This window comes from Martes martes, assembly GCF_963455335.1.
Source record: "Martes martes genome assembly, chromosome: 11".
Classification (NCBI taxonomy): domain Eukaryota; kingdom Metazoa; phylum Chordata; class Mammalia; order Carnivora; family Mustelidae; genus Martes; species Martes martes.
This window is the reverse complement of record NC_137899.1, coordinates 11,283,332-11,307,560: the sequence shown is the minus strand read 5'-3', so window position 1 is coordinate 11,307,560 and position 24,229 is coordinate 11,283,332. Positions and strand designations below refer to the sequence as shown.

The following is a 24,229-nucleotide window of genomic DNA, read 5'->3' as shown; positions in this document are numbered from 1 at the left end:
TAATGAATGCAATTTTTCCAAATTATTAGTATTTTTTTCAGTTTCAAACAAGTCAGTAAAAATAAGGCTTTGTATTTTTAAAAGCATATAAATGAATAACTTATTAGCTATTCTAGGCAAGCTAAATACTGTGGAATAAATTAGTAGAAATTTAGCTTTAAGCATGTACTCTGATATTTATAAAACAAAGTGTTTTTTTTTTTTTCTTTTTTGCATCTGAGTCAATACATACAAACTTATATATCAAGAGTTTTGGCTGTAAATTAAAATATTAGGGATTTTTACCACTGATGCCACCCTGCAGTTCTCTTTCTTATTCCTAATCTCTTAAGACTTTTCCCCAAGTTATTTATCTTTTAATTAGTGACAGCAATATTATTTAGCCCAGCAAGTCATATTTCTCACAATTAGGCCTGAATTCCCTCTTACCCCCCCCAAAAAAGTACCCAACTCTTATTCTGGCCTAAAGATGAATTTTTTTTCTTTCTGAAAAAGCTTTCTGATTTAAGATTGATTCCAATAGATAATAAATATAAGTCACACACACACACACACACACACACACACACACATCAGCCTAGAACCTTGAAGAACATGAGTTTCCTGTTTTCCCCATAGGGACTATCTGGGGGGATGCGGGTGGGGGGGGCAAGAAAAAGGAGGGAGCCGGGTCCCTGCACAATGAAAGAGGGTCTTGCTGAAAATAGTCACTGGAGTTTCCAGGCTTCTTACCATCCACATTTTTGAAAATGTGCCCACCTAGTTCAGAGGAAAAGCAAAAACATAGCCTATCCTTCTTAAAAATACTGTGTTTTGCACACAAACATTCATTGCTTTAAGAACATTACAAAATGACAGCCTGACGTGCTTAAAATGTGCATGGGCATATGATGCGATCCATGTTTATATACACACAGGTATGCATATGCACAAGCCATGTACATATACACGGACAAGCATGTAGTATTCTATGATAGCCGACAGTGTACAACTACTGTACATCCAGTATGAAATGTCCCGTTTCATGGATGTCAAAGGAGTCAAAAAACCAAACTTCTCAGGTCTCTCCAGCCTGAACGCCATCCACCCTACTCCGCCTTGAATCCCAACCCCTGACTCACTGATGGTGAATGATACCAACCACAGACAGACTGTTTAAAGGCTCACACAAATGTCTTTGGTGTATGTGTCTATTTTTTAAGGTACAAAATAATAATAATAATTATAATTATAATAATAAAAATAGCTATTTTGTGTGCTGTAGCAGTTCTCTTATAGCTCACATTAAGTGCAGCTCTTAACCCCCCCAACCCCCACCCAAAGAAAATACTTGTTAAATAAGGATTAGACAGGTCAAACACCATTGTAGTGCAAATAGTAAACGATAAAAAAAAAACAACATTTACAAAATATAGAAATGTTTGGATCCAACAGATGGACAAACATATTCCTTTCAAGTATCTCTCCTTGAAGAAAATAAAAATTAATCAGGTTACTTCCAATACAAAAAAGTCTCTCATTTTGTTCTCTCTCAGGTAAACAGTTTCAAACCTATTAGGTTGCATAGTACTAAGATCATAAGCACCTTAACGAAATGTAACTTGGTATTCTTTGTTCCTTGATTTTGCTTTCTTCCCATTCTTGGTCTCAAATGTTTGTTTTGTTTCGTTTTGTTCTGTTTTTAGGTTGGTTTTTGTTTTGTTTTGCCTTGTCGCAAAACTGGTGCAGAAAAAGAAGTGTGACCACCTCATACTACTGTTCCCTTGCCTGTACGTGTATGCACGTGTCGTGTGGAAATGCCTCTGTGTGTGGATGTGTGTGTGTGTGTGTGTGTGTGTCTGTGTGCGTGTATGCACGGGCTGATATACACAGAGAGAGGGTCACACAGACATACCTTACAACCTGGGTAACTGGGTGGGAAAGCGCCGGTAACTGGCTCTTTCAAACTCATGGCTTTCTAGATGCTATTTGGGTTGTGCCTGCCCACGTTATTGCAGACTAGACAAGTCGACTTCGAGGCTCACACTGAAAAGGGGACTGAAAAGGAGGGGACAATACTCCCGTGTAAGCAACTGACGTCATCACCTTGATATCAGAAGAAATGAAGGGGGCGCTGTTCTCCCCCTCCCTCCCAATTCCCATCTGGTTCACTGCTTCATCTCTGAGCCCTGGCTAAGGAATTTTTCCACATCTTCCTTCATCTGTTTCAGGTTTTGCTTTTAGTTTATTTTTTTTTAATTTCTATTTTTTTTTTTTTCTGCGTGTTTAACTCAGAAACCTTAAACATTTCTTCATCTTGCCACTGTCTTCTCTGGACCACTCTGACTCCCCGTCCCCCTGGGCGGGGCGCTCTATGAGCACCCGCACTCCTCCACTATCATGTTCTGAATGTCCTTTTTGATGATGTTCTGCCCATCATCATAGTACAGCATGGACATGGGTCTCAGCTTGGTGGGCACACAGCACGACTTGAGGTTGGCGAAGGGGCTGTGCCCCCGCATTCGGTAGTGGTTGATGACGGTCGAGTGGAAGGAGAGCGAGGACCCCGATGTGCCTGCTATGTGGCTCGGGCACTCACCCTCGCAGTAGTTGGCGTGATAGCCGGAGGGAGCGATGATCCAGTCGTTCCAGCCGATGTCCTTGAAGCTGACAAAGAACTGTTTCTTACAGCAGATGTTGACCTTCCCGTCGCACTCCAAGCCGCGCCTCCGCCGCCGATGAGGGTGGTCTTCGGACTGGCGGGCCTGCAGCATGAGGAAAGGTCTGTGGGACTGCTCCTTGTCCTCGTCTCCCCCTGCCCCTCCGTCTCCTCCGTCCTTCCTCTTTCCCTCCCCCTCCTCCTCCTTCTTCTTCTTCTTGCCCAGGAGCACCAGGCTGGCGCCCGTCTCGTGGCACTGCTCGCAGGCAATCCGAACGTCCAGGGAGCTCCTGCCCTGGTCCAGCAACCGCTGAATGCTGCTGGACACCGGGAAGATGTGCCAGGTGCTCTTGCGTGCGTCCACCACCTTCTCCGATATCAACACTTCGTTCCTCTCCTCCGCGAAGCCCATCTCCTCGGGGTCCTCCCCTGCGTCCGCGCTGCCCTGCGGGTGCTTCTGCAAGAGCCGGATGGTGACTTTGGTCCTGGTCCTGTTGGCCTTGGGGACTTTGAGGAAGAGCCAGACTTCGGCTCGCTCCACCACGGACAGGTCACTGCCTTCTTTGGAAATCTCAAAGTGCAGCGTTTTCCTGGCTGTGCCTGCGGATGAAACACAGCACGAGAGAGAGCAGGGACAGTCGTTAGTTGTGCGGGGGCGCGGGGATCATCACACACTCATCTCAGGCACGCACGGCGCCTCTGCTGTGGGCCATCTCCGGCAGGGGTCAGCGAGTTAACAGCCCACCGGCCCGCAGAAAGGTGTTGACATTTTTAAATGGTGGAAGAGAAAGTGTATTTTGTGTCATGTGAAAATTACATGAAATTTACACTTCAGTGCCCATAAATGAAGTTTTATGGGACCACAGCTACACTCAGTTCTTTATAGGCTGTCTATGGCTGCTTCTGCCCTCGATCATGGAGTTGAATGGCCACAACAGGGACGGGCCCGCAAAGCTGAACACATGTGCTCTCGGCCCTTTCCGGAGAATGTCTGTCAACTCCTGGCTCTAAAAAAGAAAGGAGCCTAGATCTCAGCCAGTGTCCGGGAGCCTGCGGTGGGGGTGCGGGGGCGCTCTGTGTCCGTTCACTGCTTAATCTCAGCTGCATCTTCTTTAAAATGGGAATGGCACAATGACATTGGACCCACTTTGCAGCAGGCTTGACATAACATGGGTGGCTCAGTCGTTAAGCATCTGCCTTCAGCTCAGGTCATGATCCCAGAGCCCTGAGATCAAGCCCCGCACTGGGCTTCCCGCTTGGCAGAGAGCCCACTTCTCCCTCTCCCGCTCCCCCTGCTTGTGTTCCCTTTCTTGCTGTCTCTCTCTCTCTCTCTGTCAAATAAAAAAGAATAATAAAATTTAAAAAAGAAAGAAAGAAAGAAAACCCACTGTGAGCTCTAGCAAGCTGTCAAAGTGATGCTATTCCCACAGAAACACACAGGCACCCCCCATGTAAGTAAGTGGAGTCAACCAGTGCCCACTGAGCTAGCCTCTGCCTTGGCCATGACCTGCCCCACCCCTCCATTCTTTCTTTCCTGGGTCCCTGCAGCAGGCTTTTCTTGCATTTGGTTCTCCAGCATAGAGCCAGGCCCCTTTCCAATCATTGCTCCACGAAGCGGGTATAAAACAGAAACTACCTGGGATTCTGGGCGCGACCTTGACCGCTTCCCCTTCACCACCCGCTCTCTCCCAGTGCCCCATCCCCTGTGGTGCAGCCACACAGTGTTTGTTCAAGGTCAGCTGTACCGCATACACTTTCTCACCTCCAGGCAGTGACCCCTGCCTAGAACACTCCTGCTCCCAACACATCACCTTCAGTGGCTGCCCTTGATAAGGGTTCAGTCCCTGACCCCCCTGCCAGTCTGATTTAGGACGCCCCTGGTCTGAGATCCTATCTATCTCATTCACTGTCACGGCCCAGCGTTTACCAGGAACGAGGCAATTGCGTCCTCAGCATCCAGTCATGTTAGATTAAGAGATCTACCTCCCACTGCTGCATCCCCCGATTTTGCCTCCTTCCCTTCTGAATGCAGCTTAATGAGCCCCAATTACAGCAACTGCTACTAACAGAAAGGAAATCCCCACACTGGCAAGGCAGTTGGATTCAGAGACCATGCAGTTCCTGCCTAACTTAAACCGTTCCCTTCTCTTTCCATAAGCACCTGTGTGTCTATACACGCGGCAACGTTTACTGCGAGGAACAGGTGTCCAGACTGGAACGCTCCGATCGAGGAAACAGCTTCCCCCAGCCGCACTTTTACCGCTTGCTGGTCTATGAAACATGCCCTCTTTGCCTGACCACCTCCTGTGGGTACCTGCTGACAACTGTCCGGCGTGCACACATCCCGGACGCAAATCTGAGAACAATGTTGGGGAAGGTCATCTTAGAACTCGCAACTCCCTGGGAGGGTCTCCCTGCCTGGATTTCTATAGCTAACGGAAATCCAGCCATACTTATCACTCTCAGCCCTGAGATGTTTACGGTACTATAAATTTTCGGCACAGTTTCAAGTTCTCTCTGCATCAGAAGGCAGGCTTTTCTGTGCATTGCGCACTGTAGATTCTGTTCTTAATTTAACACACTCTGCACGCTGTGATTCTGATAGTGGTAAATTCACTGAGGCCAGGGCCGAGAAAGGCTACATGTCTATACAAAAGAGTCTCTGGCATCTTGGTATAAAGTCGCTAGCACGTTGGCCTCCATGGTGGTGGTGCTGGTGGTGGGAGGTGGCCGGGTGGAGGGGTTGGGCGAGGTCCCTCTCCTCCAGCTTTGGATCTCTGGCAGGGTTTAAAATGAATGATAAAGCTAGGTTCACGATTAGATCACCAGAGTAGAGAGCAGTTAGAAGGAGGGGAGACTGTCATTTTTTAGGGAGCGTGATTTCTTTTCAAAACGTGAAGACAGTATTCCTCTTTGCTAAAAGCTGGTGGGTTTTCTGATACTGTTTGGCTTTTTTTGGGGGGGGGGGAGAAAAGAGAAGATTCCAGGAAGGAGAGCTTAATGATTTAAATTTAAAAAGACATTCAGCAGCAGATCTGAAGAGGTAGGGTCCTTCTGGAAGCTCCCCAAGCCCAGGGCAGCCGCCCCTGGATGGGTGTGCAGGAACCTCCCTCCGTGTCCCGCAGAGAATAGTAACAAGCTACCTGCTGTTCTCCCTTCTGCCTCTACGCAGGCCAGCTTCTGAAACCTTACACTGTGCGGGGTGCCACTGTAAAGACAGAGAGATAGTAGCTGCTAAGTTAGAGAAGCCAGAGGGCACGAGGCTGTGTTTTGTTTTTCTAGGAAAGAGTGTGAAACTGGAGACTCGGACTCGTCCTTGGGATGGGAAAGCTCTCTGGGTTTCAGGTAACTCATTCCCACAAGCTCCTCTCTGCTTTTACCCGGGCCTGGCAGGAGGGGCTGGGGTGAAGGTAGATGGTCCTTCCTCCGGTAGAGAGAGGATCCGGATGGCAGTGCGGACCAGCCTGCGGCGGGCTTTCTACGAAGAGAGTCCAGAATGTCTACAGAGGCTGGGGGTGGGGCGGGGGCCAGGGTGAGCTAATTGGCTGACTTGATCCAAGGAGCTAGAGTACATGCAAATTGCTTTTGTAGGGGCCAGGGAGGCTGAGGTCCCTGGCTTCCAGGAACAGCCCCTCATTCCACCAGGGCAGGTTTCTAAGGCATGAGCTAGCCCCACCCCTTCTTCACAGGCAGCTGTACTCGGAAGCAAATGATTTAGTGTTCCTGAGAGAGGATCGTACAAAGAGAGTGCTCATTAGAGGGGGCTCAATCTGTCAGGTGCTGTTATATTAGGATCAGGGAGGCATCATAAAATGACTTTCAACCTGGTCCTGGCTAATGATTAACTGGGTGGCATCGCCCGCGTGTGTGGAGAAGCACAGGGCTGATTTACGCATCGGTTTAATTATCTGAGCTTGAAAAGACTGTTCCTGTATTCACATCTACTGCCTGCTTGCTGAATCTCTCCCCCATATTTCTGACATTTGGATTTTCCCCCTACTAATTGACATGCCTGTCGCCTCCTTCTCCTGGTGTCCATTTCCGGAACTGCTATTTGTATATTGCATGATATTTTATCAGGGAAAAAAAATAAAACAGATCCAATTTCATGAAAATGCTGTTGCCATAATGCTCAGGAGAACAGGGGGAAGAGAGAGATGCAAGTCTTCCTAATGTCTACCTTACATGCAGGTACATTTTAAAAGTTCTATTGTATTTGACTTATTAAACAGTGCAGTGCTTTTTTTTTTCTCTCTTTTACATTTAGCTTTCATTGCAGAAGGGGGTGGAGAGAATGAGACAGCTAGAAGCTGAGATGATTAATATTTATCAGGGCTGTAGGTTTCAGAAAGATATTACAACCCTCAAATTTCTTAGGTATGAAAAATAGAACTCGTCACTTGATTCTATTCCCTTTATCTGTATCTGACCTAAGAGAGAGTGTTAGACTGCGGTGATGCTTTGAGAATGCTCCAGTCTTCAAATCTCTAGGCATAGCAATTTGAAAAATGGAAGGAGGTTGCCTGAGGCTGAGGTGTTTAGGATCAATTACTAATCAGTTTCAGGTTTGACTTAACGATCTCCTGCATCAAATCCTGAAATGGAAGCCTTCCCACAATGCTTTGTGAGCAGGTACAGATTAGTTGGTACAGGTGCGCACTGGGTTCCTGCATTATTACCTAGCTACCTAGATATAGCTGTTGGCTTTGCTAACCTTTCATTACCTACTCTCTGATAATATTCTTTTCATCCTCTGTGCTATTTTTTCCCTCCCGAGGCTCGTGAGCAAGTCTTGTATCACAGCCTGCTCTGCCTGAGTAATTCACTAAGAAAGTCCCACGCAAACCCATGTGGGTGATAATATTTCATCACTTAAACCTCTATGAGCCCGGTGGACACAAAACCAAGGGGAGAGAGAAAGGTGCATAAAAATGAGTAGGAGGTATAAAGATGGCACCTTACAGGGAAGACCTTTGAAATGCTGCCGGGCAGGGGGTTCCAACAGAGGAAAGACCAGAAGCTGCAAGGAAGAATCCCCAAAGCACCTTTTTTCCTTTGCTCTCACAGGCCTGCCAAGGGTTAAGCAACCAAGCCCCTGGTTCTTCCCATCCCCCACACCAGGACTCAAAATGCTGCTCTTCCTCAAGCCCTCACCTCAGATCTGTGGGCGTATGAACATTTCCAATGAAATAAGCAACACACACACACACACAGTATTTGGTTTGTGTTCCGTTTTGTTTTCCTCACCGGGTTCCTGCTTAAAGCATCCCGCCCTTGTACATATGGGTAATAATTCCATCTCTAATGTGAATGTGGAAAATCTTGTTGTTTATGGAGGATTTTAACTCGAGATGGGGGAAAAGCCTTGTTGTGAAATGCGGCTGTTACTTTAATTTTGCATTCTGGACCCAGATTTCGCTATGCCTAGATGGTGCAGTCACTGGTGGGAGCATACGGGGCAACCAGGTGCGCATGCGTGTCCTCTGAGTCACTAACTTTGCATCTGGACTGTTTCCAGGGGTTTCTGCAGAAGGGAGCAAGTGAGGTCTTAGAGGTGATGCCTCCCTTAACCTGCAGCCGAGGGTTTTGCCTTGTAGCAGAACTACAAGTTTGGTCATAAATTATCTGGATTGGTTTTGTTAGCCTTCCTATTTTTTTTTCCTTCGCATCTGCTATTGAATTGTAAATGCCAGGCCACATTCGGGTGTCTTCCATTTCAGTGGTGATGAAATAGAGAGAGAGAGAGAGAGAGAGAGAGAAAGAGAGGGAAAGAGAAAGGGGTTTTAGGTTCCGAAAAGAAGTAGAGAAAATTCTTAAGATTCAACCTACAGAAATTTCAGCGACTTCTTCCAAAGTTCCTGAGAACTTTTGCACTTTTGATTTTGGGTCCAGGAACCATTGGAGTATGAGGAATTCTGATCTACAGCTCACGCTCCAGTACAGGTTAGCAAAAGGGGCCAAGACAAATACATGTTTTCATTAAAAGTGCCTGAGAAGGTCTGACTCCCAGTTCTCCATATATGAAAGCTGATTTCCTATCCTCTGAGGGCTCCCCCACGCTAACTCCGACCCACCTACGTCACAGGCCCACCCAAACCATGAGGCATCTCGCTTCTTGTCTCTTCTCCCCCCAGTCGGCTCCCCACTCAGTTTAGAAAGAAACGTATCTTCCGAAGCTGTACCCAGATTCTCACAGCAAACTGCCCTTTCCTCCCTGTTGGAAGTCACTTGTCATTTGTTGCTGGTGAAAAGCGTCGATAAGACAGGCATACCCGGCAACAAAATGAGGGGAGGTGGAAGGCATTTTGGTCAAAGCCAGGCAGCCAGCCGTCTTAGGGAGAGATGTGTGAGCAGATCAGCGCTGCTGATGATTCATGGTCACACTTCTCCACGCTGCTCTGCTTTGTTTGCTTCTGAAATGTATCATCCCTCTGCCTTCCATAGAGCTCCGGAATGTTCCCATGTATCACTAGAATCCCCACTTCCTGTCTTCTGTCTCATTTACTGGGTCACAGGTAGCCATGTTTCTCCCATCCCATAAAATCCTAACGTTTTCTGGAGGATGAGAGGAAGCAGGGGGCAACCGAGAAGTACCAAGATTTGGGCGCTACAGAATGGGGCTTCCAGGAGCCGAAAATGCCTTTCCCTAGATTAACCGCTAAGGAGCAAAAGTCTTTGGAATGCGCCCTCTTGTGGCCGATCACTTTGCATTATTGAGAGAAGAAAGTGTGTAACCCCTAAAAGCACCCTTCAGTGAGGGGTAATTCGCAGGAAATTTCCTTAGGCTGGCACGGAATCGGCATGAGTCAGCTCCGGATTGAGATGACTTTCTTGGGCTGGGGAGAAATAGTCGCCCAAGGCAGCCTTCTTAGACCCCCGTTTGGCAAGTGCATATTTCTAATTCAACCCTTCTGTAACGGGAATCCTCCAAGAGGGGGAGATTTATGTGTTGCTTTCAACAACACCTGGGCTTAGCGAGCATTGCGTATTTCCTGGGGCTTCGTTTGTCTTTCTGTCCCTATCTGTTCTTCAACAAGTGCTGTCAATTGCTACGTTGATTACCATAATCAACATATAAATCTGGCAGCATGTGGAGACTCGGTAATATGCTGTTACTGTACACTGACCAGATAGTGTCACGGATCACAAGGAGATAAAATAAGCTAGAGTCATCGAGAAGACCGCCGATTTCAGCCTCGCTGACAATTATGCAGAGAGCTCACTTGACCCTACCCGTCCCTTCTTCTCCTTTAAGGTCTTCGGGTAGACACAGAGCATTCTGTGCCAGCTGTCCCGAGAATGCAGTCATCTTGGTGAGCAGTCTTGGGTGACATGTGTTACAAAAAAATAATTTTGATCTGTTGGGAGAAATTTCAGGGGGGTCAAGGGTGCAATTCCTCACCCCTCAGTTAGACAACTCGTATCAACTTTACAAAGATGGGCACCTTCCACCTGAGCCCAAATGGGACAAACTCAGTTCCAAGAGTTCTAGGCACTGGAGTTTTTGGGGGTCCCTCAACTGCTGGGCCACATCATGGGCTTTAGTTAACCATCAAGAGGGGTTGAGGCAAAAATTAGACATGAAATCCCCCAATCGGGGAATCTTAAGTTTGAAAGACACATCTATGGGTATGCATCTGTGGCCCGGGTCTCAGTGACAGTGACTCACAGCCTTCCACGGTGTACAAAAGAGTTTGTGGAGGAAAGAAGAATGAACACCGTCTGCTCTTCTCCAAGTTCTTACATTTGACATAGTTTGAATATCATTAAGGTTGAGTTATTCCAAAAGCAGCAAGACATTTTTGTATAGTCAGACGATGAAACTCTTTCGTGGTTGGCAAAATCAGCAACAAGATACCCATCTGGCACTCCTCTTGGAGAATCAACTGTCCAGATAGCCATCATTAATTCCGCGAAATCCTGGTAAATCAACCTGAAGCTGATGTGCGAAACTTCTCAGATGAGAAAAATAAGTAAGTGTGTCGTAAACCTTCTCTGGGACTCCAGCAGCTCACCCGAAGTCGAGTTGTAAACTCAACCAGGAGAAGTTTTCCATTACAAACCTTAAACTGGAGTCAACGCGTGAGTCAAATGGATCACCTTTTTGAAAAGTAACTCAATTTCTTTTAAACTAAACACCTAACAGGAAAGAAAAAGAAAGAAAAAGGGCCAGATTTCCTAGAAATGAGAAAAAGACGGCCTCTGAGATGAAGGCCATAAGTAAGAAAGAATGTAAAAGGTCAAATTCTTTCACTGCAGAACCTCTCAAGGCCAAGAGCGGGATTTGCTAGACAAGTCAGCTAGGTCAGGAAGCAAGGCTGTCTCAAGCATCAGGTGTATGTTAATAGTGGTCCCAGGGAATAGGTATACTTAGTCATCTGACACGGGTAAGGCCAATGGAGTAGGGCCTGAAATTCAAACCATCGTGTGCAGTAACTGGTATATAAAAACCTATATGGGGTCCCTTTGTATCAGCACAGGGAGCAGACAGACCTCTAGACTACTGGAATCCGTTCCCCTCCATGGGACTCAATGTCAGTAAAGCACTTTCTTCCCTCCCCTGCCATCAGGAAAGGTGAGTGGCAAGGTGGAAACGCCAACCTGACTTTGTCTCCTCAATAAGCTTCAACAGATAAAGTCCTAAGGATCATGTCCTTTGGGGGCTGCCTCCAGAAAGAGCTTTAGAGAAAGAGAGCCCTTCTTTGAAGAGAAGCTTCTGGTGAGAGAAAGAGAGAGAGAGGGAGACTGTCCTGCCAGGAAGCTTGTAGGACAGCAGGGCTTCTCTTACCAGGGAAGCCAGGAAGCCAAGCAGGCTATCTGCTCCCCAAAAGGATGCCCAGGTCTGGCACGGTTTTCTTGAAAACAGAACATCTGAGTCAACAGGTTTTCAGGATTGGAAATTCTGAGTGTTGCCTTAATTGTTTATACTGCTGCGGCAAACTTTTAAACAGAAATGCTGGGAGTCCCTGCACGTACTTTACTGGCCATATGCTCCACCAAACAAAACAATGGCATTCCTTTCAAATGGGTTTGGCAAGGGATATGATTCTTTAGGCTGGCATTACCGTGAAAGTAACAGGGTATGAGCACATCTGTGTGCCGGGGCGTGCATGGGCTTGCCGCGTGCGAAGGGTCTGCGTCCCGTAACTGTAAAAATAACCTGCCTCCACGTCTGTGGCCACGCTTCTGACAGGTATCTGTCTACTCAGCAACAGGTTCCTGTGGTCCTGAGCCAATGATTGGAACCTATTAAAGTTCTTCCTCTTAAGGATTGAGTGAGAGTTCAGCGTAGTATCTGAGAGCACTTTGTCAAGGTTGCATTCCTTGGCAGGGAGCTCTTAGTAACTTTGCAGAGAACAAAACTCTCTTTTGGTGGTGGTGGCGGCGGCTGTTGCTGAGAGAGCAAAAGTCAGTGTTCCAAAAGTGACTGCCGCTTCAGTGTCAGCTGTCCCCCAAAGTCCCTCTTTCCTGCCTGGACGGTGATGCCCGTGCTCCCGGAAGACAGAGTTTCTGAAGGGGAAGGGGCTGTCACTAATAATAAGCATGCCCTGCTTCCCCGGGGTGGCCCCTGACTGCACTTTTAAAGGGAAGGTTTGCTGGAAGACAATGACTTCATCTGTGCCGTTCCGCCGCGACCCCGCACTCCGCGCACGCCCCCCGCCCATAGAAACTTTGGAAGGGGTCCGGGGGCCTCCTGGACGCCCTGCCCCCCGCACCCGCAGACGCCCGGGCTCTCCCTCGGGGCTGCTCGGAGCGGGTTCCGAGGCAGGGCGGGCGAGCCTCGGGCACCGCGGGCTTCCAGCTCCGGCCCGGCCCTCGCAGCTTCCTCGGGGCGATCGGCCGAGTTCCGCAAGTGCGAGCGAGCCGCCCGCGGCCGGGGCTCGCGCTAGAATCCCGCGTGGGCGCAGCCCGCTCCCCCGCCTCCCCTCCGGCCGCCGCCGCCGCCGGCGCCCGCCGCGGAGTGACCTCCCCCGGGCGCCCCGCCGCCGCCGCCGCCGCCGCCGCCGCCGCCGCCGCCGCCGCCGCCGCCGCGGGCGCAAGTTCCTCCCCGGCCGGCCGGCCCGGGGCGCGCCGCCCCCACCCGCGAACGCCCGCACCGACCTGATTCCGCGAACGTGATGATCTCCGAGGTCTGCTCCATGAGTTCATTCATTTCTGCCCTCCTGCCGATGTCATCCTCTATCTCCACGTACCCGTTCTCCCCCACTTTGCCCACATGGAGCTTTCGGATGGCGTTCAGAAGCGCCGCCTTGGGCACCGGCTGGGTGACTTCGGGTCTCTTCTTCAAGTGCAGCATGTTCAGAATGTGCTTCTTGACGGCCTCCACCATCTCCGGCTGAGAGTTGGGCACATCCTTTGGGAGGGCGGCCAGCGCGCAGGACGGGCAGTCGGGGGCCGCGCCGTGCCCCTCGGAGCCCGGGGTGGGGGAGCTCTTCACTATAATCCAGCAACTCGCCAACAGAAATCCTCGCAGCCAAAGCAAGGGCATCCTGGCAGCAAAAGTTGTTGTGATTGCCTTTTTAGAAGGCCCTGCTTTTCCTCCCCCCTCACGCACAGGTTTTGTTGTTGTTGTTGTGTTGTGTTGTTTTTTTCTTTCTTTCTTTCTTTCTTTCTTTTTTTATTTTATTTTTTTTTTCCCTTCTCCTCTTCAGCAAATTCTCTGGAACAAGAACAAAAAGTTTTCTGTGAAGTTTTGTTTGCAGGTTCCCTCTCGGAAGGCAGTCAGTGCTGTAGGTTTGTGGCTGTCAGGGAGGAGAGTTCTGACTGTCTCCGAGTAAGAGAGAAGGAGGGAGGGAGGGAGGGAGGGAGAGAGGGAGGGAGGGAGAGACAGGGTGGGGGGGGACAGACAGAGACAGAGAGAGGATGGGAGGGAGAGAGACAGGGAGAAAGGGAGAGAGAGGAGAGAAGGGGGGAGAGGGAGAGAGAGGGAGGGAGGGAGAGAGGGAGGGAGAGACAGGGAGGGAGAGACAGGGAGAGGGAGAAAGAGGGGGAGAGAGGGAGAGAGAGAGGGAGAGGGAGGGAGAGAGAGAGAGAGAGAAGGAGAGAGAGAGAGAGAGAGAGGAGAGAGAGAACGATTGGTCCTAAGTGAGTGCGTGAATGGGCGAGGGAGGGAGTCTGCGAGTAGAGGCTGTGATTAGGAAGGGGAGGGACAGCCCGTTTTCTGACAGGCTGCTTTCCTTCTGCTCACTGTTCCCTCACACACACCTCTCTTCAGATATCACCATTCTCGGGAGTTCTACTTTCCCTTCTGAAAGAAATCCTCCTAATTCTGTTCTACTTCCCTCCCCCCTTTCTTTTTCTTTCTCTGCCCAGTCCCCTTGCTTCACCTTCTTCCTCTTTTGGAGGGGAAAGAAAGCCCCACTGGAAGGCACTGTCCCAATCTCCTGGGACGACCAGGTTGAAACGATCTGCCCCCAGGGCCCTCCACCCCTACGTGGCTGCAGCTCTAGGTGACCCCCCCACCACCACCACCACGCCGGCCCCAGCCTCCTGAGGCGGGGCCAGGGGTTCCTGGAGGTGGGCGGACAGGTAGTGGGGGTCCGGGGCAGAGGGGCCGGGGAGCCGCTGGGTCTGCCGGCCGGCGAGAGGGAGTCCGGGAGGTTGCCGGCTTCCCATTCATTCATATTTAAATGTTCAGGGTCACCCGCTCCGGGGGGGATCTGAGGGGAGCGGAGTAGAATTTGTTTGGGGTCATCTCAGACACTCTACTTTCCCCAACTGCAAAACACAACCAGGCACTGAAAGATGCACAGGGAATATTCTACCTGCTCCTGTCACCTGAAACTCCCCCTTCTCCCTAACCGCCGCCGCCCCCTTCCGCCCTGCACACACACACACACACACACACACACACACACTACAGCCCACCACCTCCAGTCCCAACTTAACAGATAAAATGCAAAGTTCATTTGGCCTTTCCCACATTATTTCCTACAAACAATGTGCTCCTGGGACTTGGATAACTGGTCCCAGGGAAAAAGACTCTCCAAAATATATTGGCCAATGATTTCCTCTGCCCTGAAAGACTTTTTCAGCCTGCCTCCTACCCTGTCCTGGACCAACGTGTTCCTGGACTGGCCCCTCGATGGCTCCTTTATCCCCCCAAAGGAGCAGCACAGATGAAATCATCATGGATTTCAGTGTTCACAGAAAAAGAAAAATGTGAATTTTTAAACAATGCCTCTCTGAGTTTTTTTTATTCTCCCCCCCACCACCCTTTTTTCATTTTCTGTCTTATTGCTTTTATCATGCAGAAGTATCTTTAAGAAGTCCATCTGTTAAAGCTTTCCTTCTCTCTCGGTTTCTTTCCCACACATAAGCCCTCAGTTTCTGTAGATATAGTCAGCTTATATCTGACACCTAGTGTGTTCAGAGTTTTGTAGTTAAGCAATGCGCTCTGGGTGGAAAAAGTTAATAAATATCATTACTACAAGCCTAGGATCTGAGGGCAAGAGGAGGAGGGTGAGGAAACTGTGACATTAAGGTAAAATTGCAGTTTGCAGAGATAACAATGCTTTTCTGAATCCGACACCCTGTCCCCCTTTTCCAAAACAATTACTTGCAAGACTTTCTCTGTTCCAAGCCATCTATCACAGTTTGGGATTTCTTCTCCAGGAACATCAATTACTCTGCTCTTCTTCTTAAGACCTGGTCGACATTCCTTAAAGAGTCTAATATATATGTGTGTGTGTATATATATATATATATATATATATATATATATATATATATATATTTTAGTAGGGGTAATGGTGCGAGAGAATGGGGAGGGGGCAGCTGTGTTATAACCCGTTAATCAAACATCTTTGAAATACAAAACTTAACATAATCTACCGTATTTGGCGTCACATGTACAGCACCCAAAGCATTTTGTAGCCCAATTAAATTTTACAAGAGAGTCTGAAATAAAACTCAAGGTCTAATGACTCCAAACAACTCCGAGGGTCCTAAGAGCAGCGCGGAGATAAGGGCAGCTTATCAATATTTGGATCCCCTCTGTCTGTGTGTGTGTGTTCCCTGAATTTACTGGTGCTGAGTGGAACTCTTAAAAACAGCTTTCTCTGTGGCATATGTACTTGTCTATAAGTGCTGAGTGGGTTGAATACACACGCCGTCTATTTGCATGTTCTACTATTAAAAGCTGTATTAAGCTGCCTGGATCATATCAAAGGTACAAATCAACAACGTGCCTGGAAAAGCAGTGAGTAAATTCCTTCCAACCTTTCGAACTCTGCATGTGTCAAGACCTCCTAAGTAAGAGTTAAAAAGCATTACCTTTCCGGTCCTCTCTCTTCCACCAGCAGACTCTTGGATCATGTGGTAAGAGCTGTCTGAGGAGTTCCTCTTCATGGTTTTGGCACTCTTAAGTTTTATACTGTACTACTTCTTTGCACACTCACACAGTGGTACCACTCAAACAGAGGAGGGCTGGGGCTTTGTTTGGGATTGGTTAGCATCAGCATGACATCAGCAGATGACTGGTTTTTCCAGTGTGAGACATATTTCATAATTCATTATCTAATGGAAAGCCTTTCTTGGCTGCTGGGACACCACTTGGTGATCACTGAGAGCCAGGGAAACCTCTGACCGACTAGACTACCTTTTAGAAAAACACTGACATGGAACAGCTAGAGCTCCCTGAGTGTCCAGCTTCCAACTTTTACTGCTCGAGCACACACTTCTCATTATATTCAGGTTCAGTTTTATGTCTTCACATAAAACATCTGTTACTTCACGAAGTTGCCTCTATTTACAAAGTATTTTATTGTTTCTTACAGGGAAGAAAATTTGCAGTGCTCTTTATAGGGATTCTGATTTTACTTTTTAAAATAAGATCCTTCACGGAGGGGGAAAAATGGGAAAATATGTATACCTATATGAGAATGGTCTGCCCTTCCCTTGACTTACGCTATGATTTTACGTCTTGAAATTGAATGTCTGCTTCATGAATCACATATCACCAAGAACTTGGAAAATACTCATTCTCTGCTGGTGAACTTTGTACCTATCCTTCCCAAGTCTTTCAGAATCCCAATCCAACTAACAGAGAAGGAAAGCGAGCTCGCACATCATTCTTCTTTATCAGAACTGCAAGTCCTGTGATTTCTAAGTTGTTACGAATATAACATGAGATTAATGAAAAGAAACAAACGTTCCTTGGATTAGGAGTTAAGATGGTGAGAGTTTTTGTCGGGGGAGAGGGTTGCTAGCAAGGCTGAGAAATAACACAGTTGGGAGGAATCTTCGGACCAGCACAGTGGGGAAGGGTTGTTTGAAGGAGTAAAGCTGAAGCATGAGCCGGGGACTCATGACAAGTTGAATAAAATGTGCAAAATTGGGAGCTAATGAAAGCCATATGACCAGATATGTTGTTTTGTATGCAGGATTTAACATGCATAAAATAAACTTTTCACTGTGCCCACAAGCAAAATATAGAGGCTCTGGCCTCCTGATGTGTAGTTGGAGAAGGTTCCTTTAGGACACCAGAAGTTTGCTGTGTGGGAGGGTCTGCCTTGGCTAAGCACAGAGAGAGTGTGGATGGTGAGCTGTGCATTGGGGTGGGGTGGGGGGGTTAGTCTAAGAACTGCATACGCAGAAATAAAGTAAGAAATTAAATCATTAGGTTGTAGAGGAACAGAGGGAGTCTGGGAAGGAAAGACAGAGACAGGATCGGTGCTGGTTAACTCCAAAACTCCCTGCCCATCAGTTTGGAATCGGAGGGAGGGACTCAACCTCTATGGAAGAAAGGAACTTCGCCAGCCTTTTTGATGAGCACCCCTGGACAGCCCTGACAGGCAGGGCCTCTGAAACCCCCTGTCCCCCCACCCCCACCCCCAGGCATGAACCCCGGTGTCCTGGAAATACCATCGTGTTTATGACTTTGGGGGCACAAAACAAACCCAGATCAGACCCTGGTTCCGTGGCTTGCCAACCACATAACCTCAGACCTCAGCGTCTGGGCCTATCAGGTGGGATCCACCATACTCAACTGCAGGGTCAAGGGCGTGCTCAGAAAATCGCAGGTGATACTCTTTTGGAGATGCCTGGGTGGCTTTCTGTCCACATTTGTGTCCCAGAAATGTGCAGAGCCCCTTCTAGAGGAGCGACCATCTCTCTATGTGTGTGTGACTCAGATCGGGTTGGCCCCCGGATGCCACCGAGGTGCCCACTTACCGGGTCAGCCCACCCGCAGTGATGTCATCCTCTACCTGAATCCCCAGCCTCAGAGCTGAGCCACCCTGGAAATGCCTCCTCACTCAGTGGAAATTAAGGTGGGGGCGGGGGGTGGGGGGCTAGAGGACGCAGCCGGGTTAAAACAACTTGGGTCGCCTCTCGTGGACTGGGAATGAGCTCTTCCCTGCCGAACTCAAGGGCCCAGGGGTGAGCGGGTCAGCCCAACTCCTGACAAGCATCTCCTTTCCTGCCTCGGTTTGGTTTCTCTTTCACTTCCGGCCCCCTCCCCCCGCAGCGTCCCCACGCCCGGCCCTGCGGTCCCCGCTGCTCGGCCTGCTACTGTACCTTGAGCAACACCTGCTGGCAGCTCCCAGGGATCACGCCGGAACGCGGCCGCTGCTCGAGCCCGGCTCGCGGCGCTGGAGTCTGGGCCAAGCCGCTCCGAAGCGGCCGCCTCTATTTTTACCCCGAGCACCAGCAAGGGCAACTTCTTTTAAGAGCAGCTCTTGATTTTTCCCCCCTTTTGGCAGCTAAAGAATTCAGCGAAGGGGGAGAAAGAAAGAGAGAGAGAGGGAGAGAGAGAGGGGGGAAAAATCACTATTCAGTGCGTGCAGCTGGGAATCTCTGAACCCAGCCCTCGGTGCCAGGGTCCGAAGCAGGGCCAGGGTCAGGGACCAGCGCGGGGACCCGCGGGCGGGCTGCGGCGCGGGCAGGGGCGCGCCGGGAGCGCTCACGCCCCACGAGCTGTCCCCTTTCCCCGCGTGGAGCTGGGTCCTACCCGCTTCTGCGCTAGCACGGTGGCCCGCTGCCACCGCGTTTTCCACCTAGTGCAGGCGGCCTGATTTACTGGCGACTTCACAAAGCTCCCGACTACTCGCCGGAGCGTTTGCAGGGGCTCTGTTCTCGCCTCGAGGAGCGGCCCCTGGAGAACCCGGCGGAGCAGCTTGCTGCGAGAAGGAGCCGGGAGGGAAACTGTGGTACCTTATTTTACTGTAATTGCAAAAGGCACGATGTGCCAGAGATTTATATTTAGACGTTGTATGTTTCTACTTTTATGTAAATGGAGCAATTAGGGCCCGTCTTGCTGCTGCTAACTCCAGTGCTTGTGCCTTGCTGGGGAGCTGGTGTTTTCAATCACAATTAGTGAGCTGGTCAAAAAACAAAGTTCATTTAAGGATAAGAGCTCCGTGGTGGGAAGAGAGGAGAGACCGGCGTCCCCGGGGGCCTCCCTGTGGCCTGTGGTGCCACACACCTTAGGGCACGGCTAACTTATAGTGGTGTTTACCCGTGGCAGCAGCTGTCCCCGTACGAAGTTGGCAGAGATCAAGAAGCAAGAATGTTCATTTTTCGACTCAGGCAAACCGTATGTGCTTCGGCTTTCATCCATGCTATTAATTGGTCTCTTTGCTCACTACTCCTGGAACAAGGAGACAGGCCTAGAAAAGGGGGCCGTTTTTCACGGCTCTTTTATTTTCCCTGTAGCTCACGCACCGCTGTTATTTGGTGAAAAATACACGCCAGGGGACACGAACGCCCCAAGCAGGTGACCGGCAAGTTGCCGTCTGATTCAGCTGAAATGGCAGGAGGCTGGGGGGGTTCGGAGCGCGGACTCTGCCGCTGACGACTCGGGGTGTTTTAGTTCCTTCCTATGAAAAATCTGTTTCCAAAAAAGCATGATTTCTGGTTCATCCCGTCTGGGAAACGGAACATAAAACGTGACTATGGAGAGAAATCAAAAGGACTCGAGGTGTTCTCAGCAGCTGCCGTGTTATTCTGGGCTCAAGGCAGGAAAGCCTTGCCTGGTGGGGAGCGGTGACTCCCTCGAGAGGCAGCTCAGAATCCAGAAAACGTGGGCAGGATCCAGAGTGATATTTGCTGCAGTGAGATCAAGAGTCTCATCAAATGGTTGAGATGGGATACAGGGTTGGCAAGCCCTGCCTGTTTTCTGGACAGCCGGAGCCTGCCCGTGGCCGGGGCCCTTGGGTTAGCTACAGAGACTTGCGACAAGGAAGGATCAGGATTCCAGATTCACAGTTGAGCCTGGAAGCTGTTTGCTTTTAAGTCGAATCAAGCAACCAACACAGCCAAACAGAGAGGGAGAGGGAGACATTAAAATCTCTCCAAAACTCATTAGAAAATAACAGGGCCAGAAATAGTTAATCCCAAACCCAATTCCTAAACCTCGTATTTCTCTGAGAACCACCAGAATAGCCCACAAAGCCTTGTGCTGTGTACAGCTTCTCTGTTTGCTGAGTACTTGGGAATGTCTTATCTAAACCGAGGGAACCCAGATGCTATGACTAAAATGATTAGGGAAATAGAAGAAGAAGGAGGAGAAGGAGAAAAAGGAGAAAAAACCCAGTAAACTGTTCTCTTTCAGTCTACAGTAGCGGTTGATGATTTTCCTCCCCAGGAGACATTTGGCAATGTTTGAACACAATTTCGCCTGACGTATCGGGGAAGAAAAGTTCTACTGGCATCTAGTGGGTAGAGACCCGGGATGCCGCCATGCACAGATCAGCCCCCAGAAACGGAGAAGTTATCGGGCTCCAAATGGTAATTGTTCTGCAGTTGAGAAACCCTGATCAAGAGTTGTAATTTTCCAGTTTCACCTAATTCCCTTCCTAGGCATGCTCCAAGGGGCCTTGGCAACTAGGCAAAATCTTCATAATTTAAGTGATTCTGCCTCCTCGGGTATCTTGTGCTTCCTGATTAATGGAGGCCCACACCCTACAGAGATACTGACACAGAACAAGGGTATCTCTGGGGCGACATTGTCGCCATCCCCTCTAACTGTCCAGTGCAGCCGCCAGACATTTCGTGCTGGCTTTGTGCTTCAGCCAAAAGCAGAGCCTTGGTGACCAGCAATGAAATGACATGAGCTGGCCCAAACCCAAGTTGTTAGGAGGCAAGAAACTCCTGGAGAAGGGTAAGTGAGGGAAGAATGAGTTGTTCATTTTAGCAATTCGGTGTCAGATAAATCCACACAATGGAGAATTCCCTGAAGCAAAATTCACAAAAGTGAGATTACCGCGCCTTTCTCCCCGAGCAAACAAATATGATGGAGCTTGGTTTTATTTGTTTAATACCTTAGGGGAATGACACACAGTCAATATCCAAAGAGATAAAACAGAATGCTTTCCTAAATCCTAATGCCTGTTCCAAGCAAGATTATATTCTCCAAACTTCCCTTTTAAGAGGAAATGGTAGGGATTATTTAAGGAAGCCTGTGCCCCCTCAGGTGGGGCTTTCCTTAAGGCCTCGGGGTGGGGATGGGGGACCGGGACTGTGTGCAGGGTCCCACGTCTTGGAAAATCATCGTGGTCGTCACCCACTGGTGCTGCTGAGACCCACAAGAGGGAATTTGCCTGGATCCAACTCACTTAGAAGTGAAACGCTGTTCTCCACATGATGAGGCCAACTTGCCTGGCTCATGACTTAATCCCGGAGCGACTGGGCTCATCCAGAAAGGAGAGGGTCAGTCAGAGATTGTTTTAAGATGAAGAGACACCCTTGAGTGGAATATCTTAGACACCCTGTGGCCATTTCATCAACTCCAACATGTGAATCACAGTCTCCTCAGGTAGATGGTTATTTTGGAACCTGAGGCCCCAATCGACTTCCAAATGATTCAGAAATGCCTGGATTTCTTCCCAAGAAGTAACCATTTACTACTTAGGAAAAACTCAATATATAGAGAGACATGATCAGGTATAACTTCTACCAAAAAACATATAGTGAGGGGGAAAAAAAAAAACACTCTCATGAATAGGAACTGAGGAAATGTGCAGGCAAAGTCCTTGCCAGCCAATATATATTTCCAAATTGTTTCGCGTAACTCAGTTCTACGCCAAACAGGAAACCTCTACGACAGCGTTGGACTTTCCTGTTGCCCCAGAAGAGTAGGAAAATACTCACAAGAACCCATCCGATGGACTGTTGTCATCATTTCTCTCCCTTGGGTCCCCTCGGGGAGCTATGTCCATGGTGCCGTCTTGAAGACATAGACGTTTAGCCTAGAAAGTCCACTGGACCCATAAGGGCAGAGATCTTGATTCTAATCCAGCTTCATCTACCTGCAAAGATACCCCACGACCTGTTCCCAAATTGTAGCTTCAGAGGGGAAGACGCAGAAAAGGCCGGGGACAGTTTTTTGTGTGTGGGAGTTGTTTTTTTTTTTTAAATCAGGGAATTGCTGCATCCCTCGTGTGCTGATAGAAAGAGTCCAAAGGTTCTACGCCTCTGTGGTAGCAGCTCCGTGGCACGTCCGGACCCGCACGACGGGAGCACCACTATTCCGGTCACTGTGTACTTTTGTGCACACTGACAGCACGCTCTGGCTCTGGTTCAGCTCGGTTAGTAAATATTTCCAGGTGCCTCGCTCTCATTTTAGGAAGGTCAAGTTTGCAAAGGTGAACGAGCAAGCAGGACCTCTGTAAGCCTTTATCAGCTTGGGAAAGCAAACTGTAGGTGCAATGTTCTGAGAGTTTAGAACCTCCAGATTCTACAACTCATCTGCAACTTTCAGAAAAACTACGGATGCCCACTGTCCCTTTTCTTGATCCTCACTGAGTTCCTTTTCAAGGGTGAGAGAGAATGATGAAGGAAGGAAGAGCCATTGTATTAGAAGGAAAACAGCTTCTCCCAAAGAGCCGGGATCAATTTGGGATTGATTAGTGAACAGGGGCAGAAAGCCCATCGTGTCATTTGGCCAACTCCAACGTGATTATTGAACTATGACATGAGAAAAAAATGGTGCTCCCCGTAGGAAAGAGTTCACCCAGTAAGTTCCCCAAATTGCAAGGAGCTTTTGTTTTATTAGATGCTCTTAGCTTCATGTTAGTCACAGGGAAAAAAAAAAAATGCCCACATACACACGCACGACTAAATGTAGTCAGTTTGCTCAGCTGTTGCTGACGTCACTGCTGCCCACTAGGAATGAGTTACTGTAATAATCCCCCTTTTATTAATCATAGGCTGGAGGAAGCAGAAAGTGGGTGACATCATTAGGCAAAAGACTGGGCTAACTCATGCTCCCATTTACTCAGCTTTATTATAACATTTCTCAAGTGTCATATGAAAGCGATTACCATTTCACACTTTCCCCCTCTGAGCCATCATCCCTAACCTTCAATCCAGACTCCCATAGAAGAGCTTAGCTTTCAGATGGAGGCACGGAAAGGCCAGATCTCCCCCAAGGGTCCTTGTTCCAAGGAGGAAGGTCCTCTCCAGAGGACCTCTCCTCTGAAGCCTTCCTTGGCTTAAGAGGGAGACGGTCTCTGGAACCATACATAGCATCCCAAGTGACCTGAGGTTCACACTGGCCCGGTGGCGTCTTACTGGATAGGACAGCCCATCGGGAAGAGGACCCGAATGTTTGGGATGGATGCGGCTACCTGCGGGCTCCTGGTCACCAAGGGCACAGTCTCTGTACCTCCCAGGATCTGAAATAGGAAAAACTCCATGTGAAAAGTCATGGTTAAGGGAGTTGGTCCTGCAGCAAGGTTGCCTGGGTTCAAATTTGGCTTCCACCACTTTCAAATTGGGGGTGCTGGGCAAATGACCCATTTGTTGCTCATTTCTTGACCAGTGAATGCTGGTAATAATGGCACCCCCTTTCAGAGGATTGCGGGGAGGGCTCCCGAGCTAAGCCCCACAAGGCACAGAGGGCGTGCCCGCTACCTACTAGGTACTACTTCTCCTTTTTCTCAAAAGTTCCGCAAACTGAACTGAGCTGTCATTGTCTCTCTGTGGAGCACAGGGAGAGGAGCAGACGAGCTATGAAAAGCTATCAGGGGAGCACCTGGCTGGGTGAATCGGTTAAGCCTCTGCCTTTGGCTCAGGTCATGATCTCAGGGTCCTGGGATCGAGCCCCTGTCAGGTTCCCTGCTCAGTGGGGAGCCTGCTTCTTCCTCTCCCTCTGCCACTTCTCCTGCTTATGCATGCTCTCTCTCTTTCTCTCTCTCTGACAAAAAAAAAAAAAAAAAAAGCAATCAGGGCAGACTGGTCCTGGGGGGACCCGTCTGCATACTGTGGCTCCGTGGCTGACTGGAATGTCACTGGTCCGTCTACCTTTCCCTTCTCCAGAGTCCTCACCTCCCGTGTTGGTCCGATGAGGAGCCACTGACAACTCACAAAGTGGACAAAACCAAAGTGACTAAAACCAAAATAAGACTTCTGTTCCGGGCTGCTCAGGAGCTCAGCATCAAGCTGCTGTCGCTTTTGTAAGACATTTTGAACAAAGTTGTCAGGCTGGTCAGTGGCCCTGGGCCCTCTCTCTCTAACACACATTTTCTGTATGAAACGTGGAAAGTAGAGATAAATATAGGAGATGTAAATCCCTTATTAGCATCCTTTCCAGAAATAATCACTGTTGAAAGAAAAGCATCTCCATTATGGGGACGCATCAGAGAAAAC

General features: G+C 48.9%; 1 protein-coding gene across 2 annotated transcripts; it reads right to left on the bottom strand.

The window, feature by feature from the left end:
• Positions 1-1,711: 1,711 nt before the first annotated feature.
• On the bottom strand, positions 1,712-21,971 carry INHBA (inhibin subunit beta A). Of its 2 annotated transcripts, XM_080817897.1 has the most exons (4): positions 21,731-21,971; positions 18,158-18,342; positions 12,740-13,298; positions 1,712-3,238 (listed from the first exon to the last, which is right to left on the bottom strand). In XM_080817897.1, exons 3-4 carry the CDS (start codon positions 13,125-13,127, stop codon positions 2,352-2,354), a joined length of 1,275 nt encoding a protein of 424 aa, XP_080674023.1. In that variant the 5' UTR covers positions 13,128-13,298; positions 18,158-18,342; positions 21,731-21,971; the 3' UTR covers positions 1,712-2,351. The 2 variants fall into 2 exon arrangements, with proteins under 2 accessions (XP_080674023.1, XP_080674024.1); XM_080817898.1 differs by lacking the exon at positions 18,158-18,342.
• Between the last annotated feature and the right edge of the window lie 2,258 nt (positions 21,972-24,229).

Coding starts and splice junctions, on each gene's coding strand:
- INHBA (XM_080817897.1), bottom strand. CDS start 13,127: ATGCCCTTGCTTTGGCTGCGAGGATTTCTGTTGGCGAGTTGCTGGATT. Junction 3,239..12,739: donor CATCACGTTCGCGGAATCAG/GTCGGTGCGGGC, acceptor TTTCATCCGCAG/GCACAGCCAGGAAAACGCTG.